The sequence below is a fragment of the Gavia stellata genome, chromosome 20 (genome assembly GCF_030936135.1).
Source record: "Gavia stellata isolate bGavSte3 chromosome 20, bGavSte3.hap2, whole genome shotgun sequence".
Lineage (NCBI taxonomy): Eukaryota > Metazoa > Chordata > Aves > Gaviiformes > Gaviidae > Gavia > Gavia stellata.
The window spans coordinates 477940-502561 of NC_082613.1; the positions used below are offsets into that span (position 1 = coordinate 477940).

Below are 24622 nucleotides of genomic sequence, written 5' to 3' on the forward strand. Positions count from 1 at the left end.
GTGCCGGTGCTGCCCGCCTGCCCCGCGGCGGGGTCCGGCGGCCGCGGCACCGCCAGCCTCCGCGGCCACCGGCTCCGCGCCGCCTCCGCCACCCGCTCGGCGCCGAGCCCCGGCCCCCAGCCCGGCAGGGGCGGCCGCCCCGGGCTCCCCCGGTGTCCCGGTCCCGGTCCCTCACCTTGGCTGGCGCCGCCGTCGCCGTCCTCGCAGTCGGCCAGGTTGTTCAGCATGGCGCCGTCTGCCCGGGGCCGCACGCTGCTGCCCGGGAGCTGCGAGCGCCGCGCTCCGCAGCCAGCCGCGTCCCCGCGCCGCCCCCCGCCGCCGCCGGTGGGAGGGGGCTGCAGTGCGGAGGCGCCCGGGCTCACGGCTCGCTGCTGCCGGCGGAGCCCAGCCCGGCCGCTCACTTCATCACGTATGCAGGAGGCATTGCCCCCGCCGCCGTGGGGAGGGGAGCAGCGGCAGGCAGGGGCGAGGCGGGGGAGGGCGCGGAGCGGAGCGCACGCCGCCTCCCGGCTGAGCCAGGCGGGGGGAGGAACTAGGGCACGGCAGCGCTGCGGGGCCCGGCTGGCGCGGGCGGGACGGCCCCGCGCCCCGCACCGGCCCCCGCACCCCGCCGCCACCCCCGCACCGGCCCCCGGCGCAGCCCCGGGGCTGGGCACCCGGCTCGGGGCATGCAGCGGCGCAGCCCCCGCACCTGCGGGACCGACGCGTCCCCGGGGGACGCTGAGGCCTGGGGTCAGGGCGAGCCCCTGCCTGGGCAGCCCTGAGGCCAGACGGGGCAGCTCCCGGGCGGGGGCGGCTCCCGGGTGGGACAGCGCAGCCCCGCTGAGCACCCCTCTGCAGGCAGCAGGGCCCCGGCCGGGGGCGACGCCCCCCCGCCCCAGCAGCGGGACCGGCCCGCAGACACCGTCATCCAAGGGCACCCCGGGGAGGAGGGGGACGGCCGGACCACCCAGCAGCGGAGCCAGAGGTCCCGCAGAGGCTGCCGGCCCCGCTCTGCCCGGCCGGGCTGCAGCAGCCCTGCAGAGCGGGGAACGCTGCCTGCAGATGGGAGCGGGCTTGGCCCGACCCCCCGGGTCTCCGGGGGGGCCGGGGTCACACCGCGCCCAGGAAGACCCGGGCACAGTCCCCCCTCAGACTCGCAGCGCGGCAGGCCAGGTCCGGGGCTGACCCCGGAGAAGGGCTGCGAAGGGGCCGACCCCCCCGGGCCCTGCTGCCTCCTCCGAAGCCCCCGGCCCTCACCACCCGTCCCCCGGCAGAGCCGCGGGGTTCAGGGCCGCCTTTGGGCTGGGGGCTGCTGACAGGACCCTGTGCTGACCCCGCAGGGCCGCTCGCAGCGCTCCCTTCTCTCACCCAGTTAATCCGGGAGGATCCCAGAGCTGGAGCTGGCTGCAGCTCCCAGCATTTCCTCCGGAGCAGGCTGAGATCATGACAGCCCGCTGGCGTTAGTTACTTCTTGACGGCTGTAATTAATTGTTTACTTTCTCCTGGTATGGGGCCAGCTACTCTGCAGCGCAGAGGTTCCCCGGCCCTCGCCTTGCGGGGCAGGAGGGCTTGGACCCCTTGCACTGGCCCCGCCAGCTGCCCCAGCCCCTGCCCTGTCCGCTGCAGCCAGGACCCCCGGGACCCGGCGTCCCTCGGGAGCCACAGCGGCACAGCCCCAGCTCCACAGCAAACGGTGCAGGATGGCCCACCAGCAGAGTGGGCAGCTCAGGGGCTGCCCCAGCGTGGGCAGAGCACTGCCACCCTCCCCTCCCTGCCCAGGACCCTGCACACCGCTTGCGGCGTGGGGCTGCCCCTGCCCAGCCGCAGCAGCACTGTCCCCTCGCCCCAGCGTCCCTCTGCCTTGAGTGGGAGCCAGCGCTGGAGCTAGGGGCTGGCCTGCTCCCAAGGGATGGGACTGGCCCCTACGTGCTGCCCGCACAGCCAGGGCTGCAGGCGGGACGCAGTGGGCAGAGCTGCTCTCCCTGGCTGGCCCGGGGGGGTTTGCAGAACCCACCCACGCAGGGAGGCCGTGGCTGGGCAGAGGGGCAGCAGGCTGGGGGCTGTGTGGGGGCCAGCCAGCCACGGCGAGTTCCAAGCGCTGAGAGGGTGGTTGCGCACAGGAGGCCGCAGCGTGTGGGCTCGGCACAAGAGGGATTTTCCTGCTAAAACAGATGGGGGGGAGGGAGCACGTGAAAGACCACTAATCCCCTAATCCCTGGATTACGGCTCCATTTCAGGGACTGGGATTTGCCAGCAGCGCAGGGGGGCTACGCTATCGACTGCATTCACTTAGCCTGTACATAGGGTTCCGCTGGCATGGGGGGCACACTGGGGGTGTCCTCTGGGCAGAGTCAGACTGAGGGAGCTTGACCCCCCAGCACAGCACTCACCTAACCCTGGCCCATGAGCATGACGCCCTGGGGCTGGAGTATGTGGCCCCAGCGTGCCAGGAGCGGAGAGGTTTGGCACGGCTTGGGAAGCACCCTCAGCATGGGGGCTGCAGGCAGTGCAAGGGCATGGGCAGAGGAGCTGGGGATGGAGAGAGGAAGGCGGCTTTCCCCGGGCATGGCGGGGGGGGGGAATCAGCTGCAAGTGGCCCCCAAGCCTGGGTGCTGGCAGGATCCTGGCATGGGGCCAGGCATGGCATCAGTGCCCCACTTAACTGCAAGAGGCTGCCTGGGAATGACGAGGGAGAGCTGCGTAGCTCCTCTGCCAGGCCAAGGGGTTGGCACAGCACGGCCAGACCACCCCCCACGTCGCCTCTGCACACCCCCCCCAGCATGGTGACTGCTGAGCTGTGCAAGATCCCCAAGAGCCAGAGCCAGTCCGGGACGCTCAGCACCCCTGCAAACTGCCCTGTGCCACTGCAGACCCCGCTGAGCCCCCTGAGCACGTCCCTGCCCCCAGACCCCCTGCACCCACCACATCACGCCGACTCTGAAGGGGGGGAACATCCCTGCAGGCCTTCCCAGGGCACGCATCCCTGCAGCCGGCCACACAGCCCTTGCCTATCCTGTCACTGGACACGGTCAAACCTCCCAGGAGCAAGACACACGTGCCAGAGGCGCTGGGAAACCTCCTGAGGGCATGGAGCGGGCAGCCTGGCAACAGCCTGCCTGGGAGGCGAGGGCGGCCATGCTGCGGAGATGCCGGCTGGCACACTGCGCTGCCTGCAGCAATCCCCGGGCACCATCGGCATCCTGCCTGACCCACACCCTGCCTGCATGGGAGGCCCTGCAGTCCCAGCTCGCAGGGTGCTCCTCGCAGCACCGAGGGCTTAAGGGCATGAGGCCAGGCAGCCCCTGGGAGAAAGAGGAGCTGGGGCAGGAGAGACCCCAAGAGAACCGGGGGTGGGGGGAGCCCAGGGGCACAGTGGGGCACGGGGGGCAGCGATGCACACACACACACGGCCGGGGGCCATGCCGGAGGATTTGCATCACGCTGTGCCACACACTGCTCTGACCTGCTGGCCCCGTGAGCCCGGGGGCAGGACGGAGGGGCCTTGCTCGTCCCCACCCAGAGACATCAGGGCCCTGCCACCAGCGCAAAAACAGAGCCTGGAGGTGACACGGGTGCCAGCTGGGACCTGCCGCCAGCTCCGGCTGTGGGGCAGGATGAGGAGGGAGGGCCGGTGTCCCGGGGAGCGGAGCCAGAGGGCGCCGGGAGCCGACGCAGCTGCCCAAGGCCGAGAGCAGCGGGGCAGCAGCGGGGCAGGGCGGGAGCCCGGTGCGGTGTCCCCAGCCGCCCGGCCCAGATGTCTCGCCGGCCGCGGGGCCGCGGCAGAGCGCGGCGGGGGAGCCCGGCACGGGGATCAGCCGCGGCAGCGACCTCCTCCCGCCGGGCCCCGCTCCCGAGCGGCGCAGCTGGGGAGCCCCGAGCGGCCCCGCGCTGGCTGCAGCGCCCCGGGGACGCCGGGCTGCCGCAGCGGAGCGGGGGCTGGAGGGCTCGGTGCCGGCCGAGCAGCGGCGGCACAGCCAGCGCCGGCTGCTCCCGGAAGGGTCGGGCACGGACGCGCAGCTGGCTGGGGCTCCGGGGTGCACTGCATCTCGCACGGCACCCCCTGCCCAGCCCCACAGCCTCTGCACGCACCTCCAGCCCCCGGCACCCCTCCGGAGCACCGCGCAGCGGGCTCGGCAGCACGGAGAGGCCCCGGGAAGGTGCTGCAGGTGGCAGCTGGGGCTTGAGCTGCCCCAGCCCCGCCGGGGAGCAGTCCCACACCCCCCGTGCCCCATGGCCCCTCCACGGCACAGCCCGTCGGTGCTTTTAACACCTCCCAAGAGCACCCCGTCTCCCACGAACCTGCCCTGTGCGGCTCTGGGCTGGGGGAGCCGGGGGGCGGTGGAAGAGGGGGGCAGTGGGGGGGGGGGGGGAGGCCGGGCCCCCTGCCTGCGCAGCCCCCGCAGAGCCTGCCCCTCGCACGCACCCCTCCGTGCCCCGCACCTGGTGCCTCGAGCGGGGGCTGCGGGGCCCCTGCCCCGACCTCGCTCCCCGGCCCCCCCAGGGCAGCGGCCACGCAGTGGGGCATCTCTGCGGGCAGCAGGGCCGGGACGCAGCCGGGGCTGTGGGGGGACACCGCACGCCGCCGAAGCCCACCCCCCCTCGGCTGCCCAACCCCGCCCGGGGCCAGCCCCCAGCACGGCTGCCCCACACAGCCCTGCCCACGGCCCCACTGCCCCACGGCCCCACGGCCCCGCCCTCCCCCGGGGGGTCTGGGCGAGCGGCTGCCCCCCCCCAGCACCAGGAGCCGCCGGCAGGGATGACACCAGGCCCGGTTTCCATGGCAACGAAAGGCTCCTTAACCGGTTGGTCGCCATGGCGACTGCCGCCGAGCCCGGCTGCCCGGGATACGGGGGGGGGGGGCTCCGCTCCAGGGGTGCCCCGCTGCCTCCCCGAGCCAAGGCAGCTGCCCCACGGCCAGCGTCCCGGGGGGGCAGCCCAGCCCCACGGCCAGCGTCCCGGGGGCGGCCAGCCCCGCACGGCTGGGTCCCAGGGGAGGCCCACGCCATCCCCGGCCTCGCGGGAGGCCCGGCTCCCCACGCCGCGGTGCTGGGGGAGACCTCCCCCGGGGGCGGCCGCAGCGGCCGCGTCCCGCGGAGGGCGGCGGGGCGGGGCGGGGCGGGGCGGGGCGCACCCCGCCGTGGGAGGCCGTCCCGGCAGCGCCACCTGGCGGCAGAGAGGCGCGGCGCAGCCCCGGCCGCCGCCGGCCGACACCCCCGGGCCCCGCACACACCCCGCGCCGGAGCGGCCGCCCCGTCCCGACGCCCCGCGCCCAGCCCCGGCTCCGGCCGCGCCGCAGCAGCAACCTGCGCCCGGCCCCGGGAAGTCCCTCCCCGCCGCCGCCCCGGCAGCCCCCGCCCGGGGCTGGAACCCCTCCCCGGCACCACCCCCGGCGCCGGCCGCGTGGGGCCGCCCACGGGCAGAGCCGGCCGGGAGGGGCGGCAGCGAAGCGGCCCCACGCCGCGGCACGGCGCAGGGAGCGCGGCACCCGCCCGCCGGGCCGGCTGAGAGCGAGGACCCGCGGGGGCCGGGTGGTCCCGCAGCGCCGGGGTCTGTGCCGGGGCAGAGGGTCCTCCCGCCACCCCGAGGGTCCCCACGCCGCCCCGGCACCGCGCGGCACGGCCGGCTGCAGCCCCCACCTGCTCCCGCCCCGGGAGCTGCTCCGAGGCCCCGGGCCTCCCTCACCCCGCACCGCTGCCAGCGCCGCGCGTGACGCTGGGAAGGGCCCGGCAGCACCGAGCACCCGCCTGGGACCCGGTCCCTCCCCGGCGCAGCGCCGGCAGCTCTGCTGCCCGCAGCCCCACGGGCACCCAGCCCCACGGCACCCCCTCCCATCCATCCCCCCGGGAGGCTGCAGCCACAGCCCCCGGGCCGTGGAGCAATGCAAGGCGTGAATTGGGGCAGCCCGGGGGCTCTCCGGCACGCTGCCCCAACCCCTCGGCACACATCCTGCCACGGCTGCGGCCGACCCACGGCGCAGGGTTAGTCCCAGGGCGCCTGCCGGCAGGGCCAGGCCGCTGGCTGTCCTCTGCGAGGGCGCAAGGTCACAGCTCAGCCGGGGAGGGACGCCATCCCTGCACCTCCCCTGCCGCGGCCCCTGCGGCATGCCCACCCTGGCTCCCCCCCGGCCTGGCCCGCCCGGCCCCCCGTGAGTAGATCAGCCGCCGAGCCGATAAGCCATTCCTGGAGGGCCGCAGGCTCCGGCCACGACTCTGGCTCAGCACCGGCTGCTCTGCCTGTGGCGCAGCCCATGGACCAGGCCCAGCCGCCCCGGGATGCCGTGGGGTGACAAGTAGCCCTGCACCCACTCGCCACTAGGTCCTGCTCCACGCCACCCCACTAGAGCCGGGATCCTGGGCAGGGGGCCCCAGGGACCAGAGCCCACTCGCAGGGGCACAGCCTGGCCTGGCCGTTGCGTTGCCCATCCAGCTGCTCGCCGCCTCCCACCAGCGCCCTTCGCCGAGGGCGCAAGGTCACAGCTCCGCACAGCACGGTGCTGCTGTCGGCTGGGTTTCTGGGATCAATACAGCTCCGGTGACAGCACAGCCCTGCCACCACGTCCCCTGGGCACTGCGAGGCGACGGCCTGCCGGCCCCAATGCCCGTGCCCACCGCAGCCCAGTGGGCCACTGCTGCCACAGCCTGCCTGCCCCATGCCCTCGCGCCAGCCCGGCCGCAGCCCTGCAGCCCACCCTCCTCTGCGGCTCCCCGAGGAGCAGCGGGCGGCCTCGCACCCCGCAGCCATCCCCCTGTGCGGCAGCTGTGATCCCGCGGGAGCCAGGCTTTGCTTCAACAGACCTCCGGGATAGGGGCAGGGCAGGGGAGCTCCCCGGGGAGCAGGGGCAGCCCCGCGGGACAGCCTGGGGATGAGGGGTCCTGCCTGGGTGGCCCAGCCCTGCTCCGCACCCCCGTCCCCTGGGTCCTGCAGCCCCACACCAGCACTACTCCGGGGGTCCCCGCCAACCCTGAGGGGCCCGGCCGACCAACTGCTGGCCCGCGGTGACTCCACACCCCCCCCACGGCGCCCCGACGGCCCTGCCCTGCCCTGTGCCGTGGACCCTCCCCACGGACCCTGCCCTGGGAACCCTGCCCCGTGGACCCTGCCCTGCCCCGTGGACCCTCCCCACGGACCCTGTCCTGCCCACGGACCCTGCTCCACCGGTTCTGCCCTACCGGCTTTGCCCGAAAGACCCCTCCCCACGGACCCTGCCCCACGGACCCTGCCCCACAGAGCCCCCCCGGCCGTGCCCGGACGCTCACCTCTGCCGTCGCGGCCGGGCAGGCGGCCGTCCCCCGCGCTGCGGTCGGGTCCGCGGGCGGCCGTGGGGCCGTGGCGGGGCAGCGCGGTGACGGTGAACCGCCGGCTCATGGCCCCGCCGCCTCCACAAGTGGCTCCGGGCCCCGGCGGCCGCCGAGCGCGGTCCCGCCGGGCGCTGACCGGGGTCCTAGTGCCCGCGGCACCGCCCGCCGCGCCGCCCCCGCGGCTGCAGGGCTGGCACGGCTCGGCTCGGCACGGGGGGCTGGGCTGGCCCAGCGTGGTTCGGCTTGGCTAAGCTCGGCTCGGCACGGCTCGGCTCGACGGGACGGACCGCGGGTCGCTCCGCCCCGCCCGGCCCGGCCCCACGCCGCCCCGCAGCCGCCGCTGCACGGAGGGTGCTGGGACCGGACCCCGGCGACGGGACGGGACGGGACGGGACGGGTCGGTCCGGGTCCGCGCTCCGCCGCGCTCTGCCCCCGCCCTGCGCGGAGCCGCGGCCGCTAATTACAGCTAATTACAGTCCCGGGGCTGCGGCCGCTCCACCCTGCCACGGCCCCGGGCAGCCCCCGGACACGGCCCCGGCCCCGCCGCTGGGCTCCGCGGGCCGCGCTGGGACAGGCCGGGGTGGCCCGGGGCAGGGCGGCTCTGCGGGACCAGCCCGCAGCGGGGGGGTCCAGGCAGCAGCGGGGGGGGGGGGGGGGGGCGGCCACACGCCGTGTCCCAGCCTGTGACAAACGCCCGTCCCTCACCGCCAGTGGAGAGCCGGGGACGCAAGGGAGGGCCGGGGGCTGGCGGGGTACGGGGGGGCCGGGGCCTGGGCGGGCTCTGGAGGGTGGAGGGGCACGGGGGGCTGCGCTTGTCGTGGGGCTGGTGGCGTGGGATGTTGAGACCGAAGGACATCCTCCCCGGTGGGACCCGGTGTCCTTTAGGGGTCCCAGAGCCCTCAGCAGAAGGGGGCCTTGGCTGCAGTCCCCGATCATGGCCCCCCTCCCCGCCGATGCTGGCACCCCACAGCCCGGGGGGGCGATGGCCCCGGCCCGGCACCCCGGGGCCCGGCCGCGCTGCGGCCCGTCCGGCGGAGGGAGCACTCGGAGGCCGCGTCCAAAGGATTCTCTTTATTACAAACGGGCAGGCGGAGGCGGGCAGGGCGGGCGGCCGGCAGCGGCGGGGCAGCGCCCCGCGTCCCCGCCCCGGCGGGTCCCCGGGCGCCGGCTCCCCGCGGAGCGCGGCCCGGCCCGGCCCGGCCCGGCCCGGCCGGCTCAGGAGAAAGACAAAGCTGCTACAACCCCCTGGGCGGTCTGCACCGGGCGAACGCCTCTGCGCGGCGGAGCCGGCGCTGGCCGCGGGCCGCACGGTGCCGGCCGCAGCGAGAGTCCCGCTCCCCCGCCGGGGCTCCGGGGCTGGGCGGCTCCCGAGGGGCCACCGCGGGACTCCCTGCCCCTTCCCGCCGGGGAGCCGGCAAGGCCCCCACCGCGGCGGGGGCTGCCCCACGGCCGCGAGGCTGCGCGGCCCCCGGCACCGGGGGGTCAGGCTGCGAGCCGGGAGCCCGGGGGCAGCCCGGGGGCAGCCCGGGGGCTGGGGGCGGCGGGCAGGGAGCAGCGCGCCGGCCAGGGCCGGGCGGCCGGTCGGGTCCTCAGTGCTGGGGGCACTGCAGGATGTCGTACTTGACGTAGCCCACCCGGTCCACCTGGTAGCGCGGCGTCATTCTCCAGTAGAAGCTGCCCCGGCAGAAGTGGTACTTGTCTGGGGGGGGGGGGGGGGGGGGGGGCGGAGGGAACGGAGGGTCAGCGGGAGCGCAGCCGTGCGAGGACCGAGCGGGGAGATCCGGCCCCGGCAGACGGCCCTTGCCAGGGCCCAGCCAGCCCCACCGCAGGGCCCCACCGGGGCTGGCGGCGTGCCCTCCCCCGGCGCCGTTCCCGTGCCCGTGAGCATCGGGAGCGCAGCACCGGGGTGATGCAGCCCCTGCCCGTGGGAGGCTCGGGCAGCCCGGGGGTGAGGGCACAGCCCCCACCTGCCAGGTCCCCACTCACCTTGGTAGAGGAAGACATTGCGCGCGTCAAGGGGGACGCCAGTGAAGACATCGTCGGTGGCACGGGGGTAGCCCTTGTCCACCCTCTGGACCTTCACGTCCAGCCTGCAGGGAGAGCAGAGCCGTGCTGAGTGCTGCCGGAACCCCCCAGTCCCAGCCCCTCGCAAGGGGAGCTGGCAGGCGCCACCACAGCCATCCAGACCCGCTCACCTCCAGTAGCTCTCCCCGCTGAAGAGTAGCACTTTGCCGCGGCCCCGCTGCAGGGCCCCTGAGATGCGGCCGGCTTCCTTCCCGATGCCGAGCTTCTCGATCCCCCGGGGGCCCAGCACGCTCTTGCCAGAAAACACCCAGAACTGCCGACCTGCAGCCAGGAGACAGCACGGGCGTCAGCCGGTCCCGAGAATGCCAGAGCAAGAGCGGGCTCCTCGTGACACTGGCGGCACCAGGGCCGAGGACGGCAGGGGCAGAGCTCACCAGCGAAGAAGAAGACCCTCTTGGTGAGCACGTCCTGGAAAGCGGCGTCGATGACAGCCGGGAGGCCAGGCCAGGTGTCTGCGATGGAGAAGGCGCCCTGGGTGCCCGAATTCCAGAAGGACGAGCGGGTCCAGTATTTCCTGGTGGGGAAGGTCAGCCATCCTGGTAACCTTGGCCTGTCACAGCCCCGTGTCCCCCCACGCCCCCAGCACAGCCCCGTGTCCCCCCATGCCCCGGCACTCACCAGGGCAGGAGGTGCCAAGTGCTGCCACTCACCCATCCTTGAAGAAATGCAGCTCCCCATTGATCTCTGTGATGGCATCGAAGTTCTTCTCCACGCAGGCGTCCCGGCTGGGGTCCACAGGAACGGACTCGGCCGTGGGCTCTGGCGTCTCCTCCTCCTCCTCAGTGGTGGAGGTGCTGCCAGCCTCCGTGGGCAGGGGCTGGGGCTCCTCAGTGGGCACGGGTGCAGGGGCGGTGGGCTCAGGGCCAGAGCCACGACCTGAGCAAATACAGGGGAGGATGTGAGGCTGGGGGCCAGCCCAGCACTGTGGCATCCCTGGCATGCCTGGCTGTGGCACAGCTGCTCACCGTAGAGGTACTGGATGCCCCGGACGTCATCGGGGTCCAGCTGGAAGTCCTGGACGTAGCTGTACATCGGGTACATCAGGGCCTCACGCACGCTGGAGTGGTCCAGCCCCAGCGAGTGCCCGAACTCATGGGCAGCCACCAGGAAGATGCTGTAACCTGGGGAAAGCACTGGACTCAGCGCCTGGTGGGATGGGACATGCCGGCCGGGGACCGTGACCCCCATGCGGCAGCACGGTGTGGGGCCAGAGGGCGCAGGCAGGGGGGCTGGTACCTCTGTCCGGGCAGAAGCCCCACTTCTTGTCGGTGTCGTAGTTGCTGGTGGTGGCGCACCAAAGCTTGCCATCCTGCCGGCCCTGGCTGGTGCAGGCGCTGTAGGACTGCCCCAGGAAAGTGAAGGGGAAGACACACGGGTCCCCCTGGGAGTTGCCGCCGATCACCGCCGTGTCTGGAGCGCAATGTCAGTGGGGCTGGCACCAGCCCCCTGGACAGCACTGAGACCCCTCAGGAGCCCACCCTGTAAACCATGGCTGGGGACCGGCCACCCCGCACGCCCCCTCCCCGCGTGCCCCCTCCTCGCTCACACCTCGATTGGGGCAGAAGCCATATTTCTTGTCCTGGTCAAAGTTGGCGGTGGTGGCACACCAGCGGTAGCCGTCGGAGCGCCCATCCGTGGTGCAGGTGTTGTAGGAGGTGCCGTCGAAGACGAAGGGGAAGACACAGGGGGACCCATCACTGTTGCCGCCATTGGTGTAGAGGACTGCAGGGCGAGGAAGGGTGAGGACGGCCCCCGGCACCCATGGAGCTGAGCAGGGGCTACAGCTGCCGCTACTCACGTTCGCTGGGGCAGAAGCCATATTTCTTGTCCCGGTCATAGCTGGCGGTGGTGGCGCACCAGGGCAGCCCGTCTGTGCGCCCCTCCGTGATGCACCGGGAGTAGGAGCGGCCCTCGAAGACAAAGGGGAAGTGGCAATCGGCCCCGTTGGCATTCCCATGGCGGGTCTTCACCACTGCTCGGGAGAGGAGCGGCTCAGTGACAGGGCTGGGGCAGGCGCCGTCGACGCCCCCTGACCCACCGGGCCCTGCCCTTACCTAAGCCAGTTCCCAGTGTCCAGAGCTCGTCGTCGTCGAAGTGGGCATCGCCCTGGATCCCCCGACCTGGGGGAAAGGCATGGGCCAAGAGCCCATCCTTGCCGTCGAAGGGGTACCCATCCCCGTGCTCTGCAAGGACAAGCACCCTCAGAGCCGGCCCTGCCAGAGGAGCCCCTGCACCCCTGGCGCGTGCACGGACCCCGAGCAGGCCCCTGCACACCCCCTGCGTGCCCACACATGCACGTGCCTGTTGGCACACGCAGGGGCAGAGGGACCCCAGGCATGCGGGGACATGGCCCAGGGAGACGCGGAGTGATGGTCCCACAGGCAGAGCACATCACCAGCCCTCTCCCCACAGCTGAGCTGGCTCCCAGCTCGCTGCCTGTCCGCGAGACATCACCTTGGCTGCCAAACATGATCATGATGTCCGCCTCGCCACTGTATATCTGGGTGAAGGTGAGGGGGGTCACATCGCTCCACACTTTGAACGCCCGCTTGAAGGCGTCATCAATAACGGCACGGTCCAGGTCGGGGGAGTAGTTCATCACCCTGCCGGAGGGGAAGTGGGGGGGTCAGCGCTGCCAGGTCCCAGCTCGTGCCGCAGGAGTGACCCTGCTCCAGGCGCATGGCAGGGACATGCCCCTGCCCTGGGAGGGGAAAGCAGCGCTGGCACGGCTGGGCGGAGCAGCTGGCCATCATCCTCAGGCCAGGGCTCAGATGCTCTCCCAGGCGCCGGGGAGCAGATGCTACGGCTGTGCCCACTTGGCCCTGGCTGCACCAAGACCCAGCTGTGCCGGCAGCGCCAAGGCATGTCCAGCGGGCTGAGCTGAGGCTGCCGCCCCACCTGGGCCCTCGTGCCCATCTCCATTCCCCGGTTGACCGTCGCCCTGTGGGCACAAGGCTCCATCTCCTGGGGCAGAGACTCACCGGTAGGTCAGGTCCATGTGGTCCCACTTGAGGTCCCCCTCGAAGGTGAGGAAGGCTCCCACATCGGGGACGCCACAGCGGGGGGCTCGCATGGCCTCCAGCGTGCCAGTGTCCAGCTCCCCCGTCTCCTCCAGGCCCAGCTGCTTCTGCATCTTGCGCAGTGCCTTGGCCAGGGACACGTGCTTGCTGCCTGTTCTCGCCTCCGCCTCCGTGGCATAGCCGAACCGCACCAGGTAGCTCTGGGGAGGAAAGGCAGCCGGAGGGCCTGAGTGAGGCGGGAGGGAGGGGGCTTGGGCAGTCCTGGGCACCGCACACCCCCGGTGCCCCATCCCAGCCCGGGCACCTCCTGGGGCGCAGGGAGACAGGCAGCCCCCGAGTTCGGCCCTCAGCCCCGGGAGCCCCTCAGGGTCCTGGGTGCCGGGAGGGGGCCGTGGGACCGCTCTCCCCTCACCTCTGCCAGCTCCAGGTCGGACAGGGTGCTGACCAGCTCCCCCGGGAAGGTGATAACTGCCTGCGGCTTGCTCTGGAGAGGGGCCGCGCAGCAGGAGAGGGCCAGCAGCCCCATGGCGAGCGGGACCAGGAGGACGAGTGCCATGGCACAGCGGTGACAGGAGGGCTGTGGCTGTGCCGGGTCCCTGCCACTCTGCTCTGGGTGCTGCCAGGGCTCCGGCTCCTATTTATGTGTCGGGGAGGGCAGTGAGTCACCCTCAGACCCCTCAGCCGCCGACTCACGCTCCCTTCCCACAGTGACGAAATGCACACTCAGGCTCCTCTGTTCCCTGCCTTAACTGTTTCATCACCTTGTTTACTAAACACACTCGGTCCCTCGACTACACAAGGCGCGAGGATGGGTGCCAGGGAGAGCGACCGGGTGGCTGTGCTGGGGCACGGCACAGCCTGGCTGCCCTGGGGCTGCCACGCAATGAGGGGCATTGTCCTGTTGGCCTCAAGGCCGTGGTGGCAGCCGGGAGAGCAGGGGGTCACGGAGGCTGGGGGGCCAGCTGGGTGCTTGGGACCCTGCAGCCACGCTGCTGCACTGGCCAACGCTCAGCTAGGCCGGCCGAGGGCTGATGTCTTCAGAGCCAGACCCGCAGGGGCCTGGGTGGGCACTGGGGCTGCCTGGGCAGAGCTGGCAGGAGAGCCTCTGCCCAGAGTCCTGGCGCCTGCAGCCCGCCTGCCCAGGAGCCAGAGGCCGGAGCTCAGACCCTCACCAGGGCGCAGTTTCCGTCCCCGTGTCCCCCACCGCAGCTGCAGCTGCGTCACCCCGCTGGGGCAGAACGTTCCCAGCATAGGAGGTCCTCGTGTCTTATCACCCCACAGGTGCCTCTAAGCCCAGTTGCTGGCAGCCACCCAGCAGAGCCCTGTGGGACCAGGGACAGGGCCTGCCCAGGAGCAGCTCTGTGCCCGGGGACACTCTGGTGGGGCCCAGGGGACATGGGGGTGCCCCATCCTCACAGCTGGCTGCTCCGCAGGGCGCTGCTGACTCAGGTTCCCACCCGGCACAGCACAAACCTCGCCATGGGCTGGTGTTTTCCTGTTTCTCCCAAAGTGCCGACGCTTGTGGGAACAGGAGCGGTGAAGGCGAAAGCAAACAGGGATGAGGAGCAAGAGGAAAACATGGCAGAGCAGAGAGAAAGGAGCAGCGTCAGCTGGGGGAGGTGGGAGGGCCGGTGCAGCCCAGCAATGGCTGCCTGAGACACAGGTCCCAGGATGGGTCACCCTTCCCCAGCTCTTGCTAAACCTGGGCTGCGCCCTTGCAGCCACCCCGGGCTCTGCATTGCCCTGGGCTCTGGCTGAGTTATGCTGGGGTCCACCAAGGCTGGTGGACAGCGAGAGGAGAGAGGCCGTGCTCCCCTGTGCCCTTGCAGGGGAGCCCTGATGCCCGAGGGAGGGCACATCCCTGGGGGAGCATCGCTCACATGGGGCAGACGGGCTCACTGAGCGGGTTCACCCTGGGTGTGGGCTCTGCCCTGGACCCCCTCTCCACCCAGCCAGGCTCCCACAGCCCCGCTCCCAGCCCGGCCACACACAGGGGAGCTGCTGAGCAGTGGGCGCCCAGTGCCAGCCGGACACAGCACTGGGGCCGTGGTCAGCTGAGCACCGGGAGCTCACAGGCAGCGTGAGCTTCATCGGGAGGAAGCGGCGCTGAGAAATCGCGGGGTTGCCTCACTCCCCGCCGCAGACCTGCAAGAGCAGCCCCATTTCCCGGGTGGAGGAAGTTGCTCCACAAGCAGACGCCGTCCTGTGCCGCGGCATGACAAACGCATCCAGACCACGGTGCCTGCACGCATCCCCTTCCTGGCAGGACACAGGCCAGGGACCCACACAGCCAGGCCACCCCCACCATCTCCCCTCCCCTCCCTGCGGGGTCCAGCCTGCTGCCCCTCACCCCTGTGCATGGTCCAGCTCTCTGCAAGGCAGGAGGCAGTGGCTCCCCATGCTCCCTGCTTGGCCAGCAGCCAGGACGAGGACGGGGCTCTGCCAGGGTGCCCCGAAGCCCCCGCTGCAGACGATGGCTCCTGGGGTGCACAGGGAGCAGGCACCGCTACATGTCCTCTGCTCTCCAGGATGACAGAACTTCAGCCCACAGCGCATGGAGCCGGTGCTGGAGCTGGATGCAAAAGCAGCGCTGGGAGGATGCACCCCCAGGACAGCCCAGGCAAGGGGACGTCTGACACTGACTCCGGGGAGCAGCCAGGGAGGCCAGATCCGGCTCTGGCCTCCCCAGTGCTGTGGCAAATCCCTGGGCCTTTCCCATGCTATTCCCATCCCCTGTTTCCGCCACATGCAGGAGCCGCAGCTCCCACAGCCTGGGCACACTGCCACGGCACTGCCTGCACCGCACAGCACCGCACCACACCGCCTGCAGCACCCCTGAGGGCAGAGCCATGGCCAAGCAGAGCAGCGCTCACTGGGACGGGGCTCAGAGGAGAGTGATGGCGGGAGGAGCAGAGAGCCAAGGCCCCGCATGCCATGCAGCCCGTCCTGGCAAGCCCACGCTTGCCCGGGCCCGGCCGGCTCCGGGGTGCACCAGTGGGTCTGTGGCCAATGGCCCCGAGGATCCTTGAGCTGGGTGGCTGGTGTCCTGGCAGGGGGCTGCCGGCCGCAGCTCTGCCCCCCGGCCCGGCCTCTCCCACTGACTCACGGCCCCATTCGCCAGCTTCCTCCTGGCACCAGCCTGGGGGATTTTCTGGTGACTCTCTGGAGGCTCCGCAGGGAGTAGGGGCAGGGCCAGGGCAGCAGGGAAACCCCCATGTCTGGCAGCAGCGGCAGCCTCAGAGCTGGGCAGGGGAACTCCACGGGGACAGGCTCGGCGCTGCCAGCACGAACCCTGCAGGCAGCCCCGGCCCTGTGCGGAGCGAGCCCGGGGAGCTGGGGCAAGGTATGGGCCTCCCGGCACAGGCACATGCAGAGGGATGCTCAGGGCAGCCGCTGCTGCTGGTGGGAGAGGAGGGTGGTGGTGAAAATGGGCAGCGCAGTAGGCAGGAGAGGGCTTTTGGCTGCCAGGGACCCCAAGAGCATCTGGGTGCTGTGCCCAGCCCACGTCTGCTCAGGGCCACCGTTTACACCCAGAGCCCCCAGAAGGACGAATGATATGGAAAAACCCATGCGGATGTCCTCCATCCCAGCCGGCTGCCCAAGCCACGAGGCTGCCTGTCACCACTGCTGCCACCAAAAGGGGAAGGAACAGCCACCACAGCCCCTTCCCACGCCCTTACTCACAGCCACCCTCATGCAGGCAGGCACCACGGGGAGACCCTTGTGAGAAACAGGTCCAGGATCCCGACTGGGGCCGGATGCCTGCCTGGATCCCTGCCAGAGGGTAGGCAGCAGCCCTACCCGGGGCAGAGGGTGACGGGACACAGCAGCACCTCGGCCAGGCTGCAGGTCTCCAGCCAGGAGGTGCTGGCTGGGCCAGCAGTGAGGTTTGGGCGGTCTAGATGGAGCCAGGGACCCACAGAGCTGGGCCCGGACCCTCCCCAGCTCTGTTCCCCCAGTGTAGGCGAGTGGCATGGTGGCCAGCTGGAGAGGGAGCGCAGCACCAGCCGGCCAGGGGAGAGGTCCGACAGCCACGACCATGGGGTGCACCAGCATGGCAACGATGGCGGGAGAGCCAAGGAGCTGGGGGGCAAGGGGACACCTGGCTCACACCTGGGAACCCAAAGATCTGGGCAGGGGACAGGGGGAATGCAGGAGTGAAGGGCAGGCCCAGGCGTGTGGACAGCATCGGACACCCTCCCGGCACAAGGGGCCGGGCAGGAGTGTGGCAGAGCACGGCAGAGGGGAAGCAGGACAGGAGGGAGTCAGCATCTTGTGCGGGTGAGACAGCACCGGGTCGGGGAAAGCACGGCACCAGTCGCCGCAGGGAAGCATGGCCCGTGTGGAGGGGAGGGAGCTGCTCGGTCCTGTCAGCCGCCACACAGTGCCAGCACCATGGCCACTGCAGCAGAACTGGATTCCCTGGACGGTGGGCAGGGCACCAGTGCATGCCCCCAGCCAAGCCGTGCAGCCGCAGCTGCCAGCCCCGCTGCCCTGAGCCACAGTGCCCCGAGTCCAGCCCTGCTCCCATCCCACAGGCTCTGCAGCACCCCGTGCCCAGGGAGCAGGGCTGCTGCCTGTGCGCCGGCTGCCCCAGCCAGCACCAGCCCGCTGTACGGCACAGTGTCCCGGGCACGGGGGCGCTTGGCGCAGGAGTGAAACCGAAGGCGCAGGGAACAGCTCTGCGTCAGAGGCTTGGAAGACCCATTGCTCCTGCTTAGGGGCTCCAGACAGAAACAACATTCCTGCACACGCTTCCTGTATCTGCTGCCCCGACGCTGGGCCATGCGTGGGCTGGGATCACATCCTCCAGCTGGGCCCAGGACCCTTCTTGGCAAACCACGCCGCATGCCACAGCCCTGCAGCGCTCCCGGCACTGCCGGTCCCTGGCCCCATGTGCCTTCCCCGCCTGCCCAATGCTCTGCGGGTGCACCTGCTCATCTCCCTGCCCATCCCTGCCAGACCCTGCTTGTCCCTTGCCTCACCTGGGGAACTCCCCACCCCCTCGACACCAGCTCTTGCAAATCCTTCGCCCCTGTTTGCCCAGGCAGGAGGAAGCATCCTGCCCCCCAGCCCTGCTGCCCCCGCAACCCCAGTGCTGCTGCTCTCCGCAGCCTCTGTCTGGGCGAGGATGACACAGCTGGTGTCAGCCAGGCGGATCACCTCTGCCCTGCAGGCGCTGAAACCAGCACTCCAGTTTCATCACTTGGCAGCACCAATCCCAGCTGCAAACCGCACATGACAGATCCCCCTGGCCGTCACACAGGCTCCAGGCACCCAGGTGGGTGGCACAGTCACCTCCCCGCATTGGGCTGGGACATCCCCCCTCCACGCCTTCCCCAGCACCTTCACACCCTGGGAACCCCCCATCTGTTCGGGTCCCACAGGGACGCTGGAGTAGGAATCTCCCACCCAGCACTCTGCACCTCTGGGCACTGGCGCTGGCGGCAGGCACAGCAGCACAGCCTGTGCCAAGGCAGCCGGGCAGCCTCCCAGCCAGACACAGCCATGATGATGCTGGGAGGGGACCCAGTGCCTCGCAGACCCCTGCGCAGAGCCCTCGCCGTGCAGCACAACCCCTGCACTCACCGGCACCATGGGATGGAGAGGAAACCACGTTCCCATCTGCTGGGAAACCCCGAGGGTTTGAAGAAACAAGTCAGCCTCTGGCAGAGGCCTCTGAAATCACCTGGGTATTCGATCCAGAGTGAAAACAGCCCACACCATCCCATGTGTCGGAGAGCGGTGTGAAGAACCTGGCAGCCCCAAGTGGCCCCGGGGCCGTAGGAAAGGTGTGAAAGAGCTCCAAATGCCATGGGGCTCTTGTGTTTCATGACTTGCTTTGCTGTAAACTCATTCCCCATCCCTTAAACCTCGTCCTGTCTCAGTTTTTGGCTCTGGCTTTGACCAATTTTTGGTTTACCAAACTTTCCCCACCTGCCAGGAGCGGGAGCACGGTGCGTTCAGGCACGTGAGAGGGGCACAGTGCCCAGGGCTGCCCCAGCTGCCGTGGGCTGCACGCGACAGCACTGAGACTTTGTCACCTGTGGTGGCTTTGGGAAGGGGTGTCCACAGGCAGCTCCGATGCTGTCATCCCATCAGCCACCTGGGGCCATCCCCTCTGGGGTGACCTGCCAGATCAGGCCCGCAGAGGTCACCTCCTGCGCCCCACAGAGGTAAGGCAGGGGCCGGGAGGGGAGCAGGGCAGGATGGGGCTGGGCAGCCACAGGCTCCTCGAGGCACAGCTGCTGCGTCAGACTGTCTGCCGGCACGGCATGGCATGGCACGGGTGGGCAGGGCTTTGTTCCCCGGCGGTGAGACGGGCACAGCAGCTGCCTGCTAAAACGGGAAGAGCAGCAATTGTGACAATGACGGCGAACCTGCCTGCCTGTCCGGCACGCGAAAGGGACAACACGGCGCCAGGAATCCGTCGGCTGTCAGCGATGAAACAGCTCAGGAATAAGAAGTGGGGGTTTATAGAAGGTGAAATATGGGCAAAACTGGTTGTATTTAATTGTAAACTACAAGAAGCAGAAGGAAGAGTGGTAGATGCAACATGCTCAGATTTCAGTAAAACATTTGACAACTGTTCTAATGCTTGCTGCCAAATTAATTCAGAGCAGCTCAGTTGTCAACACAGGCATATGGACAAAACCCAGGCAGCCCAGGGAATGGCAAACGGCCTGGCCGTCAGCCGGGGAGCTGCCGGGGCTGCATGACCCTTGGGGCCTTTTAAAACCTCTTCTGCAGGCGTGGGTGCTGCAGGAGGGGAGGAAGGCAGCCACCGGGGCTGCGGGAGCACTGGGGACAGAGAAGGCTTCCATGCTGCCAGGGGAGGAGAAGGGCTGGAGAGCACCCAGGCAACAGCCACCAGCCCTTTGGGAGTTGCCGTGCCCTGAGCCCTGCGGGCACCTCCGAACACCATGTGGCAGAGAGCAGCCCTGGAGCCTGTCCACTCAGCCCCAGGGTCTGGCGACCCCCTTCTATGGGTCAGGGGTGGGAGGGACCGACCAGACCAACACCGCACCAGGTTGAACCCGTGGGGCTCAGGACCGCTGCCGTGCGACAGCCGCAGGGCCCCTCTACCCTCCGAGGGGGTCCGGCTGCGGGCAGGGCTGCGGAGCCAGCGCAGGCTGGGTCCCCCTGCGGCAGCGCCAGGATACCAAGCTCCCTGAGTCCATGGGTGCTCGGCAGGGCAAAGCCCTGCGCAGGCGATGAGTGCAGGCGATGGGAACGGTCCAGCACAGCATGCGTTTAAAGCCTCTGGGGCCCTGCTGCAGACACAGTTCTCCTGCCCACCTTGTTTATTTTACTTATATTTCAGTAATTTGCTGATTACCCTTTTTTAACTAACCAGCAGTGATGAATCAGCAGCGCAGGAGAGGGTGGAAGCCGGCGGCCTTGGACCGTGGCTCTGAGGTCTCAGGTTCTGGGAAGGAAGCCACAGGATCCCTCCAGAAGAGAAAAAAAAACAACCAGCAGCAGCACTTCTGGCAGGCGAGGAGGGGCCGGGCAGGACCACAGCCGTGGCTGCGTTTCAGCAGCTCCAAACACATCCTGGAAAGGCCATCGATGGTCCCGAAGCCTTGCGGGAGCGGCAGCCGTTGCTATGACCGAGGTGCAAGACAAGACACACAGGACAAGCAGCGTACGGCACTGCTCAGTGCTACCATTGCTCCAGCCTGCGTGCAGGACGGTGGGCACCAACGGCCCAGGAGGCAGCAGGACACGAGGAGGGCACCGCGGCCCCTGCCAGCAGGCAGGAGCACCCAGCAGAGCAGTAGCAGGGGCACCAGCAGGGAGCTGGGCTGCCTGCTCCATCTGGAGCTTGCCCAGCCACGCAGCGGCGCCTCGCCCCGAGGAAAGCCCCTCCATGCCCACGCCGCAGCCGCCGGCGGCACCTCCCAGCCTGGCTGAGCTGGGCAGGGCCAGGGCCAGTGAGCTGCCTCCTGCCAAGGAGACCTTGCGAGGATATAAGTGTCCTTGCCACAGGCTTTCATCGGCTCCTCCGAGCCCCTGGGGAGCAGCTGGGAGCGGCTCCTGCCTGCCTTGGGAGCGCCCTGCCTGAGCCCAAGGGTGGCATTACGGCTGAGGCCACGGGTTCAGCTGCAGCCTCGTCAGCCACAGAAAACAGGGCGTTATCCTACGACACTCCCACCCGTTCCAGCGCCCTGGAAAGTGGAGATCCCAGCAGGAACAGCCAGCACTGGAGGGAGGCTGCTCCCCGCAGAAGCGCCAGTAGCCCAGCAAGCCCTAGGCACACAGCAGAGGTGCCGGAGCAGTGCCCGGCAGGAAGCTGTCCCTGCTTGCTGCCACCCCAGCACGGAGCAATCCCCTGGGAGAGCCCCAGGCGCCTTCTTCAGGAGCCACTGTTGCTGGGAATGAGCTGAGTGGTGAAGCAATCTGGTGTGAAGAAAAACCCATTTCCTGCAGCAAGGGCTGTTTTGCTCAACGTTTTACAAAATGTGCTGATGCAACTGCCCTTCCCAGGTGGGATATAAATACGAGACTGGTTGATGTGGATTTAATGCCCTGCAGCTACACAAACATCGCCAGCTATGTTTTCTTTAAAAAGAGAAAAGGAAACAAGGAGGAACAAACAGCATGGACGACAAAAGCACTGACTGTGGAAGTCCGGGGGCTCGGGTTGCAGGGAGGCTGGAGGGGCACAGCCCTGGGCACCATGCTCAGCACAAGCCACCACATATTCTGGGATACTGACCGAAGCCATTAGCTCATGGAGAAGCTATTGTGGGAGCAGGGCAAGCCCGCGAGGCAGGTCAGCGCGGTGAACAAACTGCTGCTGGGGATGGGGCAGACCAGCGCAGCCAAGGGGTGCTGATGAGAGCAGGACCCTGACCAGAGTCGCTCTGTCAGCGCGCTCTCGGCCTGCCTCAAGTGGCAGCTTGTCTGGCTGTAGCTCCTTCCAAGCGCCGTATCCAAGCTGGAGAGCATGGAGCTGGGAAACCTTCCACCTCCTGGGACAGCCTGTCACTGCAGCTGATCAACCAGTGTGTTAAAAATCAGCTTCATAGCCCACTTGAGTCTTATCGCTTTATTCTCCAGGCACAAACGTTTGTGTTGTCTTCTCAGCCTATTCCCAAAAGGCCTTTAACCTGGCGCTCCCCCTGCTAAGGTATTTGGACAGACATCCAATGCGTACCACATCCATTTTTGGATTCTCTTAAGCCTCTTGCTGAGATGTCTTTGTGTTTTCTTTGGCCCTGAAATTATTTCAGGCACGGGAGCCGCAATAGCAGAGCATTATCAGACAGGAGCTGTGCCTCCAGAGCAGAGCACGGGAGCTATGCTTTGCCTGGCTTGGAAATTCCCCGCTCACCCCTGCTCGGGGGCACGCAGCATTTTTAAAAATAGCAGGTTACCCATCTCAGCAAAGCTCCTGCTGGTACAATCATTTGAGAAAGAAGACATGGGGTATCTCTGCAGGGTAACGGGGAAGCTTTAAGAAACTTTCCATCAGTCGAGCTAGCATCAGGAGGGTCCGCACTAGCCCCTGAGGCTCCCAGAGGGCGGGCTGCTTTGTCCTGGAACCATCATCCGTTGGGAAAACCCTTCACTTGTCTCAGACAGCAGCTGAGTGAAGGCAAAAAGAGGGGAAATGTCCTAGACCAACACAAATCGACCTTATTTCCTTTACCTGTGAGGCAGCTTTTGCCAGGGGTTCCTCAGACCCACCCCCCTGACAGAAACATGGAGCTTCCCCCAACAGGGAGCACAGGGATGCCCCAAGCCCACAGATGGAGCTGGCCCCACGGCCGGTCACAGACAGCACCAGGCTCCTCCAGCATGAGCTACGGAGAGAGGACATAAGAGAGGGGACATTGTCCACAGGAGCCCCCCACGTCCTCCCCAGCTCCACTTCCCTCCCAGCAACAGCAGAGCTATGCAGGGCTGCTTTAAAGAGGAACAATGGGAAAAAAAACCCCAACCCCTTGGTCTCTCTCAGCTTCTGGCAGGACAGTGATCGCAGCAGCTGGCTGCGCTCAGGGACTCGGCACCCGAGTCACTGGCAGGCAGCACTGCTGCAGCAGGAGCGCTTGTGCGGCCAGCGCGGGTATGGGCTTCACCGATGCTGTCACCGTGATAGACGAGGGCATAAACCTTTTAAGGATGTATTTAATTAGCTTGAAAAAGAGCTGGAAGATGCACATGCACCAGGCTGGCGGTTCAGTGGCAGCTCCTCTGCTGCCTCTACCAGGCACACAGCGCCTCCAGGGAGCCTCGCCCAGGGCAGGAGGTGCTGGAGGGACCCGCAGAGCCCCATGGAGGAGCCCCGGGCTGAGGGGGGCTGAATCCAGCCATGGCCCTCCTTGCCCTCGACCAGAAGCACCACCGCCGAATGACGCAGAGTGCCGATCCAGCCCACCCTGCTCGTCCAACCACCGTCCACTCGGATTTCTGGCAGGCTAACTCCGCACTCGCAGGCTGTGCCAGATGAGACACTGTCTGTCCTTCTGCAGCTGGCACCACGTCAGCACCAGCTCTGTACTGGCCGTTCCGGCCAGTGAGACAATGCAACTGCCCGCCCAGGCCTGCTCTGGCCGGAGCCGCACTGCGGGCTGACTCAGTCCTAGCGGCCCCAGGACCCAGGATGCGGAGCCTTGGCCCCTCTCACTCAGCGAGCACGTCCCTTCCACAGGGACTGAGCAGCCAGATTCAGCCCAAACATGTCCCAGCCTTGGAAGAGTGCAGGCACAACACAGCTGCAACATGAGAAAACATCGGTGAGAGCAAGGAGCAACCCAAGCCAGGGGTTTGTTAAAGACATCAGCGTGGAGCAGGCTGCTGGCTGGGCCAGGGGCCTCAGCCAGAAGAGGCTGAGCCCAGGCTTTCCATCCACAGCTGAACTCAGCTGGAGGAGACGGCACGCCACCACGCTCGACTGCGCTGCTGGAGAGCTGGGGCAGCAGCAGGCTCCCAAGCACATCCCTGCAGGGATGCTGCAGCATCAGGAGGTGCCAGCAAAGTCCCACTGCCCGTGACGTGCTGGGAGCCCCCGGCCAGCCCAGAGCAGCCCCCCAGCCCGCGTGTCACGAGCGCTGGAGGTGCTGCCAGCAGCCAGCACAGCCAAGCCAAGCCTGCGAAACCCGGTGCCCATTGCCATCTGCGGTAGGAGGTAAACCAACCCAAATGACAGTTTGGTTAGCAAGAGAACAGAGGAGGATGGCTATTGTTCAGCTGCAGAGCTGCCATCAGAAGAGGCAAGTCTGGCTTCTGTAAGACAGAGCAAACCTACAGCACCTGCCAGGCACCATTCCTGCACCAGGGAACGAAGGGAAACGTGCTTAACAGTCTGAGACGGTACGGGCCCCAGGCCCCTGCAGGGAAGGGCACGGCAGAGGCCCCCGCAGCTTGGCTTAGGGTCGCTCCAGGGAAAGGCAGCCCCGGCTGGGTCTGCAGAAGCGACCACGAGCGGCGCTGGGCTCCGTGCCCACCGCGGGCTACAGAAAGGGAGGCCTGAGCGCCGGGGCCGCACGGCACCGTCCGAAACGCGGCCAGCGGCGGGGGGGACGCGCCGCCGGGCCAGGTCCGGGCCCGTCGCGGGCCGCGGTGCCCGTGGTTACCGCAGAGCCCCCACTCCGCCCACGGCGGGATGGGGCTCCGACTGGGGGCTGCGAGGGGGTCGCTGAGCACCGCCAGCGCGGCCGGGCCAGGAGCGGAGCGGAGCGGAGCGGCCGGGCCGAGAGCCCAAGACCCCCCGGCCCCGTCCCGCCGCTGCCGCGACCACTTCCGCTTCCGCCTTCTCGTCACGTGACGGGCGCAACCCGGCGCGACGCCGACGCTCAGGGCCCGGGCGCCGCTTCGTGACGCCATGACGCAGGGGCGCCACACCTTCTCCCTGATCCTTCCGCGGATAAAGTAGTCCCGCGCGGGGCGCCAAGGCCTCCCCCAGACCGCGGGCGGCGGGCGGCGCCGCTCGGCGCCGCTCGGCGGCGGCGGCCGCCGGAGCGAGGAGCGCGTCCCCGCGGCGGCGAGCGCCCCGGGCGGGGCGGGGGTCGGGGTAAGTAGTGCCGGCGCGGGGCCCGCGCGGCCGTACCGCTGCGCGGCGCGAGGGCGGGGGGGCATGGCGGCCGCCGTGATGCCGGCTCCGGCGGAGGCGTGGCGGGGCCGCGGCGGGCCAGGTGAGGGCGCGGGCCGGCGGGCGGGCGGCGTCGGCAGGCCCCCTCCCCCCGCCGCGGCGGCGGCTCCCCCGCCCCGGCGCACCGGGGCCGCCCC

The 24622-nt window shown here is 69.3% G+C and overlaps 2 protein-coding genes across 3 annotated transcripts in view; both read right to left on the minus strand.

Annotated features, from left to right (window-relative positions):
• SLC12A5 (solute carrier family 12 member 5) overlaps nt 1-7347 on the minus strand; it is a 29601-nt gene extending 22254 nt beyond the window's left edge. The window contains exon 1 of one of the 2 annotated variants that reach the window (XM_059827288.1): nt 7239-7347. In XM_059827288.1, coding sequence (XP_059683271.1) covers nt 7239-7347 — 109 coding nt within the window. Of the gene's footprint in view, nt 1-175; nt 228-7238 lie in introns of those variants that run through there. The other variant, XM_059827289.1, reaches the window with a different exon arrangement.
• A 1522-nt stretch (nt 7348-8869) lies between these two features.
• MMP9 (matrix metallopeptidase 9) lies at nt 8870-12513 on the minus strand. Its single transcript, XM_059827233.1, is given in 12 exon segments — nt 8870-8979; nt 9267-9370; nt 9476-9626; nt 9740-9879; nt 10016-10317; nt 10320-10486; nt 10602-10775; nt 10914-11087; nt 11164-11337; nt 11420-11548; nt 11820-11968; nt 12347-12513. Coding segments are annotated over 12 exon segments (1926 nt in total). The 5' UTR covers nt 12499-12513.
• Nucleotides 12514-24622: the final 12109 nt, after the last annotated feature.